At 42.4% G+C, this 19,970-nt stretch overlaps 2 protein-coding genes across 2 annotated transcripts in view; one reads left to right on the plus strand and one right to left on the minus strand.

Annotated features, from left to right (window-relative positions):
* The window catches only part of LOC124133310 (sodium-coupled monocarboxylate transporter 1-like), a 35,114-nt gene extending 15,257 nt beyond the window's left edge, over window positions 1-19,857 (plus strand). The window contains exons 8-16 of the mRNA XM_048400831.1: window positions 777-906; window positions 1,366-1,454; window positions 5,713-5,828; window positions 8,565-8,632; window positions 10,304-10,390; window positions 11,491-11,708; window positions 12,704-12,804; window positions 15,007-15,128; window positions 15,937-19,857. Coding sequence (XP_048256788.1) covers window positions 777-906; window positions 1,366-1,454; window positions 5,713-5,828; window positions 8,565-8,632; window positions 10,304-10,390; window positions 11,491-11,708; window positions 12,704-12,804; window positions 15,007-15,128; window positions 15,937-16,131 — 1,126 coding nt within the window. The 3' untranslated portion in view covers window positions 16,132-19,857. The remainder of the gene's footprint in view (window positions 1-776; window positions 907-1,365; window positions 1,455-5,712; window positions 5,829-8,564; window positions 8,633-10,303; window positions 10,391-11,490; window positions 11,709-12,703; window positions 12,805-15,006; window positions 15,129-15,936) is intronic.
* Window positions 16,523-17,764, minus strand: LOC124133319 (A-agglutinin anchorage subunit-like). Its single transcript, XM_048401011.1, has 3 exons — window positions 17,726-17,764; window positions 17,235-17,516; window positions 16,523-16,897 (listed from the first exon to the last, which is right to left on the minus strand). Exons 1-3 carry the CDS (start codon window positions 17,762-17,764, stop codon window positions 16,523-16,525), a joined length of 696 nt encoding a protein of 231 aa, XP_048256968.1.
* Window positions 19,858-19,970: the final 113 nt, after the last annotated feature.

A 19,970-nucleotide genomic window follows, 5' to 3' on the forward strand; every position in this document is an offset into this window, starting at 1 on the left:
TGTCTCCCCGTGTGGTCAGAGAGTCCTTGTCTCCCCCGTGTGGTCAGAGAGTCCTTGTCTCCCCGTGTGGTCAGAGAGTCCTTGTCTCCCCGTGTGGTCAGAAAGTCCTTGTCTCCACCGTGTGGTCAGAAAATCCTTGTCTCCCCCGTGTGGTCAGAGAGTCCTTGTCTTCCCCTAGGGTCAAAAGAGGTCATAGACATGCACAAACAAGAAAGTCTATCAAAACTTAACTTAGTGTGACCCCGAAGATGTTCCCTTGGCTTAATGCTTCTGGATAATCCGTCGCTTGTGACCTCTGGTTCAATGCCTGTTTTCACCAAAACAACCCATGCACTATTATAATTTTTTCCCTAGGGTGAGTACCATTTGCTGATTAAGCAAATTCAAATAGGGATCAATTTCAGTTGGAGTAGGAGAATCAGTTCAGTAGAAGCAATATTGATATGTAATCTTCCGAAGACTGATTTTCATTCTTTGAAAACTAATTATCCCAATGAGTAGTCAGCAGTGAATGGGTACCCGGTAGGATGAGATGGTAATGTAACTGTTAACCTTCTCACACCTCAAAGGTAGTTTGGCTTGTATACTCCCCAGGGAGCTGAGAATGGAAATCAAGTGCACACTGACCCGTTGACGGGGATAAATATAAAGATATAACGCCATGAGTATTTACTTCATGAATGAAATCTGGCGCATTGTCAATCGACTTGTTTGTTGAGGGCGCGCTCTTCAGTGTTTACGCACCGTCAATAGATAAGTCATGTGGTCTTCTTCAGCGCCTACTGGATCAACTGTCCTGGCCTCGCCATCATCCTCTACCTCACCGCAATGATCGGCATCGTCATCTACGGCTTCTACAGCAAGTGTGACCCGCTGAGCCTTGGACTCATATCTGCCGGCGATCAGGTGACAACAACCATCACACTACTTTTGAGGTTACCGCATTTCGGGCAAACAGGGATGTCTAGATGCAACCTGGGTTCATCAAGGACAAGTTGGGACAGAGCCTGACATAGAACGGCTAAATGCAAACTATAGTGTTAGGAGGAGACGCATCATAGCCTTGTAAATTAATATGATAAATGAAAACTAGTGTTTTATTACCGGACAAAACTTTCATTGTACTTTGTCCATATAATGCATGTTAAACATAGGTGACTCTGGTCATCCGAAGTGTGACATCAATCAGTTGACATGTGCTGACATTGATCAACCAAAGTTTACTTCGGTAAATCTTGGGTCAAATTAGGTTAATTTCATTTTAGAAATGTTTTTTTATTTCAGCCATCGATCCTAGGGCTTTGAGGAAAAATCGAAATCCAAATAATTAAAATAATTTTTCCTCACGGTAACTTTGTATCGCAGCTCCTGCCGCTGTTTGTGATGGACGTCCTGGGCCGGATACCCGGAATACCAGGCTTGTTTCTCGCCTGTATGTTCAGTGGAGCGCTGAGGTAAGACACGCAGTTATACACTACTACTACTACTACCACCACTACTACTACTTCTACTACTACTACTACCACTACTACTACTACTACTACTACCACTACCACTACTACTACTACTACTACTACTACTACTACTACTACTACTACTACCACTACTACTACTACTACCACCACTACTACTACTACTACTACTACTACTACTACTACTACTACTACTACTACTACTACTACCACCACTACTACTACTACTACTACTACCACCACTACTACTACTACTACTACCACTACTACCACTACTACTACTACTACTACTACTACTACTACTACTACTACTACCACCACTACTACTACTACTACTACCACTACTACTACCACTACTACTACTACTACTACTACTACTACTACTACTACTACTACTACTACTACCACTACTACTACTACTACTACTACTACTACCACTACTACTACCACTACTACTACTACCACTACTACTACCACTACTACTACCACTACTACTACTACTACTACTACCACTACTACTACCACTACTACTACTACCACTACTACTACCACTACTACTACTACTACTACTACCACTACTACTACCACTACTACTACTACTACTACTACTACTACTACTACTACTACTACTACTACTACTACTACTACTACCACTACTACTACTACTACTACTACCACAACCACTACTACTACTACTACTACCACTACTACTACTACCACTTCTACTACTACTACTACTACCACTACTACTACTACTACTACCACTACCACCACTACTACTACTACTACTACTACTACTACTACCACTACTACTACTACCACTACTACTACCACCACTACTACTACTACTACTACTACTACTAATGAACGTAATGATAACAGCACTACTCCCACTACTTCTACTTCTCTATTCTCTATCTACTACCGCTACTTCTGCTACTTTTACTACCACCACCAACATTTGTTTATTCGTGTCAAATAACATATGTTTTACATCTCGTGACAAGGCAAAGTAAAACATTATCACTCGGTTAGGTCACTTGATGAGATAAACATGTTATCTGAAACGACAACTATCCTCTAGGTCTTATACTCTGGTCACTGAAGCCCTGCAACATCCAGATGTGGATCCCCACACTTGGGGAGGCTGATGTGCACCATCTTCATCTTACCTGATGACCTAGACCCGTTTCACGTTTCACGTAAGGTGATCGTAACACCATACTTTACATAGGCGTAGTGCTTAGATGATCGTAACCCCATACTTTACATAGGCTAACGGTAGGCGTAGTGCTTAGATGATCGTAACCCCATACTTTACATAGGTTTACGATAGGCGTTGTGCTAAGGTGATCGTAACCACATACTTTACATAGGCGTAGTGCTAAGGTGATCGTAACCCAACACTTAACATAGGCTAACGATAGGCGTTGTGCTAAGACGATCGTAACCCCATACTTTACATAGGCTAACGATAGGCGTTGTGCTAAGACGATCGTAACCCCATACTTAACATAGGCGTAGTGCTTAGATGATCGTAACCCCATATTTTACATAGGCTAAGGATAGGCGTTGTGCTAGGACGATCGTAACCCCATACTTTACATAGGCTAACGATAGGCGTTGTGCTAAGACGATCGTAACCCCATACTTTACATAGGCGTAGTGCTAAGGTGATCGTAACCCCATATTTTACATAGGCTAACGATACGCGTTGTGCTAAGACGATTGTAACCCCATACTTAACATAGGCGTAGTGCTTAGATGATCGTAACCCCATATTTTACATAGGCTAACGATAGGCGTTGTGCTAAGACGATCGTAACCCCATATTTTACATAGGCTAACGATAGGCGTTGTGCTAAGACGATCGTAACCCCATACTTAACATAGGCGTAGTGCTTAGATGATCGTAACCCCATATTTTACATAGGCTAAGGATAGGCGTTGTGCTAGGACGATCGTAACCCCATACTTTACATAGGCTAACGATAGGCTTTGTGCTAAGACGATCGTAACCGCATACTTTACATAGGCGTAGTGCTAAGGTGATCGTAACCCCATACTTTACATAGGCTAACGATAGGCGTTGTGCTAAGACGATCGTAACCCCATACTTTACATAGGCGTAGTGCTAAGGTGATCGTAACCCCATACTTTACATAGGCTAACGATAGGCGTTGTGCTAAGACGATCGTAACCCCATATTTTACATAGGCTTGCGATAGGCGTAGTGCTAAGACGATCGTAACCCCATACTTTACATAGGCGTAGTGCTAAGATGATCCTAACCCCATATTTTACATAGGTTTACGATAGGCGTTGTGCTAAGACGATCGTAACCCCATATTTTACATAGGTTTACGATAGGCGTAGTGCTAAGACGATCGTAACCCCATATTTTACATAGGTTTACGATAGGCGTTGTGCTAAGACGATCGTAACCCCATATTTTACATAGGCTTGCGATAGGCGTTGTGCTAAAACGATCGTAACCCCATATTTTACATAGGTTTACGATAGGCGTAGTGATAAGATGATCGTCACCCCATATTTTACATAGGTTTACGATAGGCGTTGTGCTAAGACGATCGTAACCCCATATTTTACATAGGCTTGCGATAGGCGTTGTGCTAAGACGATCGTAACCCCATATTTTACATAGGTTTACGATAGGCGTAGTGATAAGATGATCGTAACCCAATATTTTACATAGGTTTACGATAGGCGTTGTGCTAAGACGATCGTAACCCCATATTTTACATAGGTTTACGATAGGCGTAGTGATAAGATGATCGTAACCCAATATTTTACATAGGTTTACGATAGGCGTTGTGCTAAGACGATCGTAACCCCATATTTTACATAGGCTTGCGATAGGCGTTGTGCTAAGACGATCGTAACCCCATACTTTACATAGGCTAACGATAGGCGTTGTGCTAAGACGATCGTAACCCCATATTTTACATAGGCTAACGATAGGCGTTGTGCTAAGACGATCGTAACCCCATATTTTACATGGGCTTGCGATAGGCGTTGTGCTAGGACGATCGTAACCCCATACTTTACATAGGCGTAGTGCTAAGATGATCGTAACCCCATATTTTACATAGGTTTACGATAGGCGTTGTGCTAAGACGACCGTAACCCCATATTTTACATAGGCTTGCGATAGGCGTTGTGCTAAGACGACCGTAACCCCATATTTTACATAGGCTAACGATAGGCGTTGTGCTAAGACGATCGTAACCCCATATTTTACATAGGCTAACGATAGGCGTTGTGCTAAGACGATCGTAACCCCATATTTTACATAGGCTTGCGATAGGCGTTGTGCTAGGACGATCGTAACCCCATACTTTACATAGGCGTAGTGCTAAGATGATCGTAACCCCATATTTTACATAGGTTTACGATAGGCGTTGTGCTAAGACGACCGTAACCCCATATTTTACATAGGCTTGCGATAGGCGTTGTGCTAAGACGATCGTAACCCCATATTTTACATAGGTTTACGATAGGCGTAGTGCTAAGACGATCGTAACCCCATATTTTACATAGGTTTACGATAGGCGTTGTGCTAAGACGATAGTAACCCCATATTTTACATAGGCTTGCGATAGGCGTTGTACTAAGACGATCGTAACCCCATATTTTACATAGGTTTACGATAGGCGTAGTGATAATATGATCGTAACCCCATACTTTACATAGGCTTACGATAAGCGTAGTGCTTTGATGATTGTAACCCAATACTTTACATAGGTTTACGATAAGCGTAGTGCTTTGATGATCGTAACTCTATACCCCATCCCCGAGCTCGTGGACTTCACCAAAGTGGTAAACGTCTTAGACCTGCATCACTTCAGGCTTTCCTCGCACATTAAGCTAACACGCCGTGATGTACTATCCAAAGCGGCGTTTAACTCAACTAACCCACTCACTCACTCACTACTTCTGTCAGCGAAGGCTTTTTTCTGATCACAGGGTGACTATAGTGGCTAGACAATCTGTACAATGCGTTTGATGATTACTATTTAATAGCTGTACAACAACCTTTTGTTGGATATTTGTAAGTGAATCGTTTTATTTTTCTGATCAATCATAGTTAGAGGCTCAGGTACATTAAACAAATGCAAATCATTTGTTTGTCATTTTATTTATGCTTTGGACTTTGATCGGTCGAATACGTAAACCAAAAACTGAAAGGTCTCGCCTAACCCCGTGACTTGATCCACAGCACCATCTCGTCGGGACTCAACTCCATCTCCGCAGTCATCCTGACCGACTTGGTCAGGAAGTACTGCTGCACTAGGATCAGCGAGAAGAAAGCAACCATCATCTCCAAGATTCTCGGTCAGTCCTTCATTTAACAATTAAGAATTGACATCCGCGAATCTTCACAGTGTGAACACCGGTTTTACATTTATAAGTCCATAAACGCTAGAAATCTCGTCGTAGTAAAGTCAATTCTTAAAAAAGAAGAAGAAATAAATAAATTAAAAAAAAGAAAAAGAAAAAGAAAAAAGAAGAAGAAATAAACAAACAAACAAACAAACAAACAAACAAACAATAAATAAATAAATCAATAAATCAATAAATCAATAAATCAATAAATCAATAAATCATTATCACAAAAAAACATGAAGACAACAATACGAAATCAGTGACGTCGTTCAGTGCAATATCGCAACCCAAGTCCCGCCCACCCTATTATCAACCAATCAGGGAAGAAAAATCCGCTTGTGGGCGTGGCCTATTCTTGTCGGTTTCTGGAAACATAAACGCTAAAGCAAAATTGCTTGGTAAGCCGATCAAATTCCATGGAATCAGTTGGAAATTATATATTTATTATTACTTGACGCTCTGTGAAATATGTATTAAGCGCGTTCCTTGTCCCATAATTATGACGACTTTCGGGTCTAAACATGTTTAGGATCTGTGTTTAACAGCTAAACGTGTTTAGGATCTAGATGTGGTAAAAACCCGTATTTTCACCCCCACCCCGAACCAACACCAACACACCCCAACCCACCACCCTCACACACAAATGTCAATTCATCTAGTCACCATTGTCTAAGCTTGGTTTTCTTATACACTATCATGTTAATGTTATACCAAGTTCGTTGTAAGTCCTGGTGGTATATGTGTTATACAAATGTGTAATACAAATGTGTTACACAAATCTGATTGCACATCTAATTGCGATACATTTTGTGCATCTCATCCATATAATGCCCAGTGATATAACATTATCTAAACATGTTTAGTGCGGGGATCTTGTGTTCAGGCGGTAATACAAAAACTCATTTCATGTGTTTAGACCCTAAACGTATTGAGATAGAACACACCAAATTTGTATTCCGTTTAGGATTTAAATGTCTTGTATGTCTTCAAATTCTAAACTCAGTTTTACAGTGCATATATCCATACATTATATACACTGAACGCTTATCGTGTACAACAATATAAAAATATGTTATATACATGTACATTGAACACTTCGTGTGATACTCAGCACTGGTGTCTAGCCGGGAGCGCCACATTTCAGAAATGGCTATTGCCGGTAGGGCCACATTTCCAGCTGAGTGCATTTCACCTATTCTATCGGGTAATTAATTAATCCGATTACCGATACCTTTAAATGAGTGTCCCACATTTAAATTACTAAGCGTGGTGTTCTTTAGAGATACCTTTAAATGAGTATCTCACATTTAAATTACGAAGCGTGGTGTTCTTTAGACATACCTTTAAATGAGTATCTCACATTTAACCTGTTAGAATCACAAAGCATGTTTTGACAGCATAGCCGTGAGAGCCACATTATACAATCACGCAACCATAACCATTGCCGGGAGCGCCACATCAATTTGGGCTATCTATTTTCGAAATGTGGCGTTGCCGGCCTGTAACCCTCAGCACTATCTATAAAACACAAAAATACTTCGCGGTTGCTATGAGTCCACGCGATATCCAGCAAAAGCCTATAACATGGTATTTTATCTCAATCAAAATGCCAGTCACTCCCGCAATAAAAATAATTGGGCAACTTATAACAAAATAACCCTTTTCAGTTAGGCCTTTGGTACGCATGGATTGATCAGATTGTTGGAAGTATCAAAATGTTAATGTCATTGTTACTCCAAGAGCTAAAGATTTTTTCAGCAAATGTGGTTAGAAAAACAATTGATGACCTTGACCTCTAATGTGCACTTATTCTCTCTTAAAAAAACAATTTATACTCGAAACAAATCTAGTATCTGTTCCAATAAAAAAATATTCGAGTCTCGCTATCTCAATTCAGATCAGGGTATTATGATTTAAAGATGTATAAAGGCATATTACAAAAGTCTAACAACGCCTGTACGTTTCGTAACCTTCATGCTGTAGAAAATGAGTATCTTTTTATGCTTATATGTAAACTCTATCTTCAATTATGAAACAAATATATTCCAAAAAAGTTTACATCTTAACCAAATAGCAGTTTGTATGTATACTCCATCTTGCCGAGGCAGGCGTGCCCACTAGCCTATATCAAAGCCTAGTGGAAACAAGACTTTGATAAAAGAGTGAGTGAGTGAGTTGGGTTTAACGCCGCTTTTAACAATATTCCAGTTATATCACGGCGTGTCAGCTTAATGTTTGGAGGAAAGCCCGAAGTGATGCAGGTCTCAGACGTTTACCACTTCGGTGAAACCCACGAGCACGGGTATGGTGCTGACAAACCTAGAAACATAATCGGGGCGAACCGGGATTCGAACCCACAATCATAGGTTTCTGGAGTGCCCAAGGGACGCAACTCTGCACAGCGAATCGCGGCGCCTTAGACGACTGGGCCACCCGTGCCCCCTTTGATAAAAGAGGCTAGTGGACGCTCTTGCCTCGGGAATATGTGCATACTCATGTAAGCCTCAAATGTTACATTATTACAAAATAGTGCACTGCCCATAGATCATGCATTTGTAGAAGAAACACGCATAACTTGTAAATATGTTGAACTATGGGCTTATGGCCTCTCAGTTTGCCATGAATAAACACAATTGACTGAACAATAGTCAGCTGAAGCTTGAAAGTTAATGATCTCCCTTTCAGCCGTGGTGATCGGGTTTGCTGCTATCGGCCTGACATACGTGGCCGCAATGCTTGGTGGCATTCTGGAGGTAGGACTATAGAACTACTCCACATTTATAACAATACAACTAGACCGTGCATTGGCTGCGATGTTAAAGAAAAGTGAAATGCATGTATTCTCGAGCCATGTTTATCGCATACCATCTCGATCATGAATAGTGCCCACTATGCCGTTAAGAGCCCTTCAAGTGGAAGAATGCAATGAAAGGTATGATATCTGGAGCTGGAAATATGTGTGTAGAATCAACCATATTACATTCCCACCCTTTATACAATGCAACACGACTCAATCACGATCAACTCAAAACGCCATGTGGGTAAATCAAAAGACGGCATCTTAATTTGAAGTTTTACTTTGTGTTCTGTTACGAGGCTTAAGCAGCTCTCACACTTTGCCGAGGTGGTTGCCGAGCTCTCCCGAGCCAAACTTGGTTGGGACTCGGGAAGAGACTACATGTATACGAGTATTATACAAGTACGCTACGAGTGTGTTACGAGCCTCATAGGAGTCCAGTAGGAGTCCAATAGGAGTCTATTAAGAGTTGCATACGAGCACAACGATCTCGGCACGTGCTGTACGAGTTTGGTGCGACGTTGGTACGACGTTGGTACGAGGTGGCTACGAGCTGCTAAATAATTCGGCGGGAATTTGTCACATGTTTAACATGGAGGCTCGTATAGCTCTTATTAGACTCGGTCAACTCGGCAATAAATTTTGCCGACGATCCTTATACGAGTTCTGTACGAACACCACGAGGTCGCCACGAGGGTACTACGAGTAGGACGAGTGTGTTACGAGTTTGTTAGGAGTTGGCTGGCGGCCCGAGTGTTTTGAGTAGTTCTAAAACTCTCGTAGATCAGTACGAGGTATCCCGAGTTACCCCGAGTTGAGTACGATCTCGCTACGAGCTCCATACGAGTACTCCGCAACTCGGCAAAGTGTGAGAGCCCCTTTAAAGGCCCGTCAAGACCCGGGTTAGTTCAGCAACCCATGCTTGACGTAAAAGGCGACTGAGGGGATCGGGTGGTAAGGCCTGCTGACTTGGTTAATGCATGTCATTGTATCCCAATTGCGTGGATCGATGCTCATGATGTCAATCACCGGATTGTCTGGCCCAGACTCGATTATTTACAGACCGCCGTCATATAGCTGTAAATATTGCTGAGTGCGGCGTTAAACAACAAACAAACAGACAAGGATTAAATTCTGGAAGTTCAAAGATGCAAGATTGGACTTTCACAATGTTTTTCTTGCTCGTTTTATAAACAAATATTTTGTCTAGACTAGGTGTACCCTCATTCGTTGACGCATACTACCAATGTCAACGTCATAGTTTTCTGTGTACAGAGATTTATCAAAGTTCGCACACCAATAGATTGTAGGAAACTATATTTCCTAGTTAGGTTTTGTTTTATTAGAGAAAAGTAAGGTAACCTAGTAATAAATCAACATACCTTTTGGGTGTTGGAGGTGGGGTAGCCCAGTGGTTAAAGCTTTGGCTCATCGAAGACCTGGGTGCCATTCCTCACATGGGCACAATGTAAAAGTCCATTTCGGGTGGCCTCGGCCTTGATATGGCTGGAACATATGGCTCAATTCTGAGGACACTACCTAACCCCCAAACCCTTCCACCCCCTCTCACTCACTCACTCACTCACTCACTCACTCACTCACTCACTCACTGTGATTTGTGTTGCAGGCCGCCCTGGCGTTGTACGGGATCCTGGGAGGACCTCTACTTGGGACATTCACTTTGGGGATGCTCTTCCCGTGGGCCAATCAGATCGTGAGTCGGACTTCACCACGTATTACAGTACAGAAAAGATAAACAAATTGTCCTGAGATTAAATTCTATAAATTTCATCTAAATAAACGTTAAAAATATCCCAGGGTATATTTCATGTTCGCCTTTCCTTATTTCATTCAGCTTGTTATGTAAGAAAAGTATTGTGATTTACTTGAAACTAAGTTGAAATCTTGATATTACTCTTCAAAAAGAAGTACGCCTAAAAACGTTAAGAAAGTAAAGAATGATGACATCATAGTAACATTTATAACTTACCAGACTAAAAATCAAGAAAGCATGAGTCGTGGCACGTTGTCCGTCCGTCTATAAACTGTTATCTTCTCTATATCTTAGAAACCATGAGGGCAAGGACTCTTGTAAATCTGCCATGGTCATGACAGATAATCAATCGTCACATAAAATAGGCGGATGTTATTTAACTTTCTTTGAGTAGTATATTTGGCCGAATATTGTGATATTTTGAGGAAAATCCAACTTTCCCGCTACAGTTGGCAATAGTGCCATGACAATCATTATTCATGTGTAATTTGGGGGCTTCTCCATTGTCAGGTATCAATGTATTTCTTTATGAACACTCCTCTGTGGTGTTTGTTGTATGGACACGGTCGTTAATTATTTTGGTTAATGGAAAAATGCAGGACAGAGAAGGTTTCCTTGCAGTCCTTGCAAGCAAAGACAGTTCTCACCCCATCGACCACTGGTTTGTCTGTTCCGGACTGACCTCAGATGGAGTATTGAACACTCTCTCTGCTGCTCTCTCAGAAGAATATTGACTACTCTCTCTGTTTCTCCGTCAGAAGAGTATTGACCACTCTCTCTGTTTCTCCACGAGGAGAGTATTGACCACTCTCTCTGCTACTCCGTCAAGAGAGTATTGGCCACTCCCTGCTTCTCCGTCGGGGGAATCTTGACTACTCTCTTTGCTACTCCGTCAGGAGAGTATTGACCACTCTCTCTGCTTCTCCGTCAAGAGAGTATTGACCACTCTCTCTGCTACTCCGTCGGGGGAATCTTGACTACTCTCTCTGCTTCTCTGTCAGGAGAGTTTTGACCACTCTCTCTCTCTGTTTCTCCGTCAGGGCGCCGTGGCAGGGATCGTCACAAGTCTTGTGTTCATGTTCTGGATCAGCGTCGGCTTCCAGATCTACAAACCTGTGGTAGCAACGTTGGCTCCGATCAGCATGGTGGACTGCAACTGGAACATCACTACAATTGCAGCGACTGCAACAACAACTATGTCGACATTCACCGGAAATGCATCGTCAGTTCTTTCCAACGCTACTGCAGCGCCCGAAAGGTAATTTCTCAGCCATCAGCCAGTTGAGACAAATAATTCATATGTAAGATGAATCGAGAGTTATGACTATCCGATATTTTCACATGTGTATTTTATCGCGTCGTTATGCTGATGAGTCAGTTGAAGCGATATATCACATTGATCAATTGCTTAGAACAAAACCATACGACGTCATCATCTTCATGATGTCGTAAGTTGTTAACATTAAATCATGAATAATAGATAAACAGTTATTAATCATTTAGGGTAAGATTTGACATTTATACGATCTTCAATTTCCTTCTTAATGACAACATCAGACAACTAAATGGGGTTTGACTTTGCGTTCAAGATTATGACATTTCTATGGCAAGTGCATGCGCGGGTGTGTGTGGCTGCTTGTATTTGTGCTAGTCCGCTAAGATCGTACCAGGCCACAGTTTAACATGGATACCCTTCTCACACACGGTATACTGGCTCAAACCGACCAGACCTTTAGTTGTCATCTTAATACCGAACGCCAGGTAGGCAGGGTAACAACAAATACCATATTTTATCGTCTTGTGGTATGAGGCGGCCAGGGATCGAACCTTCAACCTCCGCTCTCCGGGCAGATGCTCGACCACCCGACCACGGAGGCGAGGACTTGGAAATACGGATGATCTGCCCATTGACATCCAACTGGATGCAGTTCCAATGGCTCGGGGCTTACACAACTCATTCAGTCAGGGCAGATAATCCGTATTTCCTTGTAACTCGTTGTTGCGTCGCTGAATAATAAAGTTTGATTTTGATTTTAAACCGGTGAAAGACGTCAATTCATAAAAGGTACGACGGGACAAAAAATATCAACTGAGCGTTGTTCCAATGTTAATCTAGAAATAAATCGTGGTCTGAAACATGCCACATGTAGCGTCATGTATTGTCATTATGCAATGGCCCATACTAATAGTCCACAGTATATATGATAAACTACGCCCTTTTTGTAAGGTTTTCTCTCCCTATTACTGTTACAGCACTCCCCTGATGGGCCTCTACACGCTGTCGTACATGTGGTATACAGCCACTGCCGTAGCCACTACCGTCATTGTCGGGCTCATTGTCAGCTTCATAACAGGTAAGAGGTATTGAGCAGGCGTCTCACTGTATAGAATTCATTTAAGTAGATGCATTTGGATAACACTGTTGCAAAATGTTTTGGAGTCACAATCATGCAGGTGTTGTTGGACAGTTTATAACACCATAAATTGCACAAGTTGCAATACGATATGTGAATAACCATATAACAAGAATATGCAGGTTGCTTTTTACGCCTATCATTCTGGTGTTGGCGTTTTGATTCAAATTCACAACAAATAAGTTATTTGTTTTTCGTATATTTCATTTCCTTGAGAACACGAAGGAGTCTTTTGGGGGAACATTTATTGCTTTTACAACGTGGAAAAAAACAATTATTTTCTCTAAACAAATGTTATGGATTTTGTAAACCTGATGGACTACCAACTAATGAGTCTTAACGGAGAGTTTATTCTCAACCGACGCGATTCCCGACATGGGTACAATGTGTGAAGCCCATTTCTGGTGTCCCCCGTCGTGATATTGCTGAAATATTGCTAAAAGCGGCGTAAAATCAAGCTCACTCACCCACTCTCAACCGACGCCTTGTTTAGTGAGTCATTGCTTTGGTACGTAGGTAATTAAGCACCTAGAAAAGTGAAACATTAGACATTTTGTTCTCATGTTCTTGTAGAAAAAGATTAAATTTCGAGGAAAAAAATAATTAATTTGTTGTTGCCTGAACGAATTTGTGTCGGAACACATGAAAGGTGTGTTGATTACTTACTCATCGCTCACATATGCAGACGGTTTGTCCTTGAGTTTGTTGTTTGTGACTTTTATCAGACACATTAAAATTTTACCGCATACATAAATACACGATTGTCGTTCAGATTGACATATGTCACTTGTGACGTAACGTGGTCCCTGGGACGAGAGTAGTTTCTTCAGTTAGAACACGTCGGGTGGCAGGTAACAGCCTGGTCGCATCACAGTGTTAGTAGTCAACAGATTTCTCCTCAAAGTTTTAGGGGTCATGTGTGACGTGGGAAGCTGATATTTACAATTGTTCTGAAACCCGCTGACACATTACAGACAAACCAAGTGTCATAGTCAGGTCTGGATTCGAACCCATCACATGCAGATCCTGGTCCGGCTAGAACACGCAGATCTGCACAAATAATGGCGGGACCTTACACCCCTGGGGCACACGTGTACTGACAAATGAATATTAGGAGGAAGTGTTTTGAGATTTGCGCTGCAGTTTGTGACAATGTGTGTGTGCGGTTTAAACACCAATAAAACATTATCATGTTGCATTTCTTAACAATGCACCGTTGATCTGTTTCATTTCATAACAATTCACCTTTAACCAGGTGCATGTCATAATAATGCACCTTTGATCTGTTGCATTCTTTTAATAATGTACCGTTGATCTGTTGCATTCTTTTAATAACAATACATGTTGATCTGTTGCATTTCATAACAAAGCGACCGCCTCCGTGGTCTAGTGGTAGAGCGTCCGCCTGGAGAGCGGAAGGCTTGGGGTTCGATCCCCGACCGCGTCATACCAAAAGACGTTAAAAGATGGTACTTGTTGTTACCCTGTCTGGCGCTCGGCATTAAGGGGCTAAAACAAGGACTGGTCGGCTCGGAGTCAGTATACTGTGTCTGAGTGGGGTATTCATGTTAAACTGCGGCAGGGTATCTCAGTGAGCTAGCACTATTAATCGGCATTAAACTAAAGGGATAATTGCTATCATTATCAAAAGAACAGTCTGATATACTAAAAATCAGTGTCTAACTGTGATGTAGCTAAGGCATTTTATTACTTTTGGCAACTTTGGAGATATAAATTTCGAAACAATTTTGCGAGGGCACCAGGCCTAGCCAAGCGGGATCAGTAGCCATATCTGTGCTTGTCGACCTCTGCGGCTTGAAACCTTTTCCACAAATTAAAATAGTTGGATTTGGCCAAGGCTCCCTAAATACAATGTTTATTCCTAATGCAGGATATTTACCATCCTCAAACACACTCGCGCGATAACCTCTATATATTCTGTTCACCACAAACCCTGTACAAGGGCCACACGTGCTGCTGCCAAGGTGACATGGATGTGATTTCTTGTTTGTTACTTAATGCACACCTTTCACACACTTACACTGACCACATACGAAACATCATAACAATATGACAACATGGGTACCCTGCTGTTTCCACTATAGCTGTTATGAATAATGTGTATATGCACCTCTCTTTCAGGCGCAACGAAACCAGAAACTTTAGATCCACGGTTGATGTGCCCATTCTTCGATATAGTGTGCCCCTACCTCCCAGAGAAGATCCTCAAACCGCTCAGATTTGGAGTCCGATATGATAAATTGGTAAGTTGAGTAACTGTTTTCATTACTTGTTTTACTAATAAGCAAATCCGTATTTTGATTACGTCAGAATTTATATTCTTGCTAAATCTGTTTTAAAAAATACGAAAGTAAGTAATTTTAGTTTTTATTTCTATTTCTTCAACCTACTCGACATTTAAAAAATATATATATTTTTTTGGCAGATATAACCGAAAGCCTAACATTTTGAATTTAACACGTATTTTGCTGTGTACTTTAAGTTCAATATAGCGACAAACCCTTACCTTAATCCTGACAAATATATGCTAATAGCACAACACCAGTTTCAAAATGAAGGTATACATAAACAAATGTGATTTCTTTGAGAAAGGATTCTAGAGAACGAAACCTCTTGACCTCACTATACTTTAATATGTTGCCGACTGTATGCACAAGCTCGTTCAGATTCAGCTTCTCTGTAATCCTCATGTCTGTATTCTGTCTGTAATTTTCATTGGAAGTCAGGTCTTAATCCTCCAGCCTGTCTGTAATGTTCACCGGAAGTCAGGTCTTAATCCTTCCGTCCGTCTGTAATATTAATCGGTAGTCAGGTCTTAATCCTTTAATCTGTCAGTACTTCTCACCGGAAGTCAGGTCTTAATCCTCCCGTCTGTCTGACATGATCACCGGTAGTCAGGTCTTAATCCCCCCGTCTGTCTGTAATGACCACCGGAAGTCAGGTCTTAATTCTTTAACCAGCCTTTTATGTTCACCGGAAGTCAGGTCTAATCCTTAAAACTGTCTGTAATGTTGACCGGAAGTCAGGTCTGATTCCTAATGTCTGTTCCAGGGAGAGGCAGACATTACCAGACGACCGTCCACTAGATCTGAAGTGAACCCCCACCTACAGGACGAGAAAGAGAAGGAGGCGGCAGCGCTGGGTTGGTCCCTCGATGGCCAGGGGGTAGACAAGGGCGCGTCTAACCCCGGCGCGGACACCAGCCTCGGAGAGAAGGGTGGGACCTCTGTGTCTACAAGACTCTGATCCTCATGCTGTGGATTAGTGTGTGTTCATGTGTCCACAGTACGTTGTAGAAGTATTTGAACAACGTATCAATATATAGGAACAGCTTATTGAAGTGTGACTTTAACGGCTCACACAGTCTAACAATACAAACTGTAAAGGTAGAAATAATATGTATTTGGGCACAATTTCCTTACTATAGAAATACTCTAGACGAGAAATGTGAAGAAATGTAAAGGCTGATATTGAATGTAAAAGGGCACAATCTCCTTAATGTTCAAGACGATAAATGTGAAGAAATTAAATATTCATAATACAAGATATGAGGAACTGTGTCAACACGGGGTTACCATAGTGACGATGAAGGAGGTGTCTGGGTTTATCTTTTGATTCGAACACAGGGCACAGGTCACTACTCAGATGCACTGGGGGTTCTGGCATAGTGTTCCCGGCTAGATGCACGGAGGGTTCCGGTACAGTGTTCCCGGCTAGTTGCACTGAGGGTTCTGGCATAGTGTTCCCGGCTAGTTGTACTGAGGGTTCCGGTACAGTGTTCCCGGCTAGATGCACTGAGGGTTCCGGTACAGTGTTCCCGACTAGATGCACTGAGGGTTCCGGTACAGTGTTCCCGGCTAGATGCACTGAGGGTTCCGGTACAGTGTTCCAGGCTAGTTGTACTGAGGGTTCTGGTACAGTGTTCCCGGCTAGTTGAACTGAGGGTTCCGGTACAGTGTTCCCGGCTAGTTGAACTGAGGGTTCCGGTACAGTGTTCCCAGCTAGTTGTGTTCTGGCATAGTGTTCCTGGCTAGTTGTACTGAGGGTTCCGGTACAGTGTTCCCGGCTTGTTGTGTTCTGGCATAGTGTTCCCGGCTAGTTGCACTGAGGGTTCTGGTACAGTGTTCCCGGCTAGTTGTACTGAGGGTTCTGGTACAGTGTTCCCGGCTAGTTGAACTGAGGGTTCTGGTACAGTTTTACCGGCTAGTTGTACTGAGGGTTCCGGAACAGTGTTCCCGGCTAGTTGTGTTCTGGCATAGTGTTCCCGGCTAGATGCACGGAGGGTTCGGTACAGTGTTCCCGGCTAGTTGAACTAAGGGTTCTAGTACAGTGTTCCCGGCTAGTTGTACTGAGGGTTCTGGTACAGTGTTCCCGGCTAGTTGTTCTGAGGGTTCCGGTACAGTGTTCCCGGCTTGTTGTGTTCTGGCATAGTTTTCCCGGCTAGTTGCACTGAGGGTTCTGGTACAGTGTTCCCGGCCAGTTGCACTGAGGGTTCTGATGAATTGTTCCCAGCTGGTTGCACTGAGGGTTCTGGTACAGTGTTCCTGGCTAGTTGCAATGAGGGCTCTGGTGAATTGTTCCCAGCTGGTTGCACTGAGGGTTCTGGTAAAGTTGTAGCTCACCACCTTCAGCTTGGGAGGGTAAAAAAAATGTTATGTTTTAGTTATGGTTATCTATGTAACGCCCATAACTGTTATACCGCAGCGGTTGCTTGGCGGAACGGCATCCCAGAGACCATACCTGGGCCAGACGGCTGCAACATTCATTCTCTCAGCTCGAGTCATCGCCCTGCGGATATCAGATTCGTAAGCTACTCCGGGCTTACAGCTTACGTGTTTACCAGCGAGATGGAACCGAAGACTACAACTGCAGTCTCCATGTTTGCATGGCACTATGCAAGCAGCTGGAAGTATCACACGTCGACTGTTGGGCCTGTCTCGACGTTCTCCTGAGGGCAATGACTCAGACGGAGCTAGAAATTGCTTCAGCATCTGTCACCAAGATGTACCGGTGGTGCTCGTCACCAGATACAGCATCTACAAAACATTACACACCTCGGAGTAGAACCTTGTCATAATAGCTTCCAGGGAAGTAACGCGTACGTTCAGCAACGAGTTAACGAGGAATAGTTGGGAAGTAGCAGTACCAATGTCTTATTTATAGCCCTGGTCTCTTGGCAGAGATCAGATTTCTACTGGAATGCACACATGAATCAGACATCTGTATTGATTGTGTCTAAGACGGGATTTGATCAGTACAAGTTACGAAATAAACGTAAATAAAGGGTAGCAGGGGTGGCTATGTTGGCCAAAGTACTACACATTCTCGGTGGTGAGTTACGTCCCGTGTGATCGTGAGTTCGATTCCCAGATTCGTCCTGATAATCATTGGTTTGCCGGCACCATATCCGTGTTAGTTGGTTACCAAGTGATCAACGTGTCTACCCTGTTCACGTGGACACTGATGCGTACACGAGTATTTATACACACAAAAGTAAATTTACTTACAGTAAGCAAATGAGTCATGTGAACACATTTACTCACGTGTGTAACGTGGCTCAAAGAGAATATTTACATTAGCAAAAGAGGTAATGAAAAAGTATACAGTAAACTACGGTTATAACGAACACGCTTATAACGAACTGACGGATATAACGAACTTACTTTTTTTTGTCCCAACTATTTGCTGTAGTTATGCTGTATATATGCTTATAACGAACTACGGTTATAACGAACTAAAATTAAAGGTCCCTTTGAGTTCGTTATAACCGTAGTTTACTGTATTTACACATAAGTAACTTTACATGGTGTGCAAATTTGGCCAGGTGAACAGCAATGATGTTGCCTGAGCGTGTAAAGTGACGGCATCCGATCCAAGTATAGCAGTGTATTACGCTATGTTTAAGTGCAGCAGCATCCTGCGTGAAAACATGATCGGTTATCTTGCTTTAAGGGGAGCAAAACACGGAGTTGCTCATGACACTAATATAACAAGTGAATGCAAAGTATCTCTACTTTTACATACATGAATCGCTTTACCCCCCATGCAAATATACTCATATATGTATTACTGTTTATGTGAGCGGGGTATTAGACTTGCATCACTTCGGGATTGCAAGCTGCCATTAAGCCCTGATATAACCGAAACAGTGGGCGGCGCAAAACACAACCCTCTCATGCGATTAAAATGCTTTTGTATTTTAGTATTTGAGGATAATCGCGAATGTCAGTGTAAATGTAATAAAGGACTATTCGGGAATGTCAGCATAAATAATTTTCTGAATATTTTTACTTCCTCTGTGTGTGCGTGTGTGCGTGCGTGGGCGGGCGGGCGGGCGCTTGTACTAACCCCGACTTTATAGTGCTCCCCCATGCCGCAATTGAACATGGATACCCCACTCAAACACAGCATTTACAGACTCCGGCCTGCCAGTCCTCGTTTCAGGCCTTTAATGCCAAGTACCATCTTTTAACGTATTTTGGAACGATGAGACAACCGACTTTCCAGCCTCAAGGCAGAGCCTCTATCCACTTGACCACGGAGGTGGTCATTCATCAGAAGATGAAACCTTGATGTTACAGTGTGGGTACTGAGATGGCACCAGTACGTTTTAAACGAAGCCCACGATCATTCTAACATTACTGTAGTCAGTCTCATCAACAAAAGCTCCTACCGACCTGAGCTTAGATGTACAGTCAAGTATCTGAGATTTCTATCTATTAACGAAAAAGGAAGTAGATCGTGTTGCACATAAACATATCCCAATTCATTAAAATCAGATCTTAAATTAGTGCTCGCAACTGCTACTGCATTACGACGCGCTACTCTGATTTAATGTATGTATGGAAAGGATAACTCCTGTTACAAACATGTTTAGTCAAAACTCACTGTACAGTGCTCATTGCTTTATATGAATCAGTTATTAAAATGGAAGTACCTTAACACAATTGTAATAAAACATGAATCTTTTGAGCTGTGTGTTTTCCTTATATTTTCTATACCAACAGAGAGATGGGGGAGCCTAGTGGTTAGAGCGTTATTCGTCACGCCGAAGGCCCAGGTTCGATTCCCCACATGGGTACAAT

This window comes from Haliotis rufescens, unplaced genomic scaffold, assembly GCF_023055435.1.
Source record: "Haliotis rufescens isolate VD_foot unplaced genomic scaffold, xgHalRufe1.0.p SCAF_20, whole genome shotgun sequence".
NCBI lineage: Eukaryota > Metazoa > Mollusca > Gastropoda > Lepetellida > Haliotidae > Haliotis > Haliotis rufescens.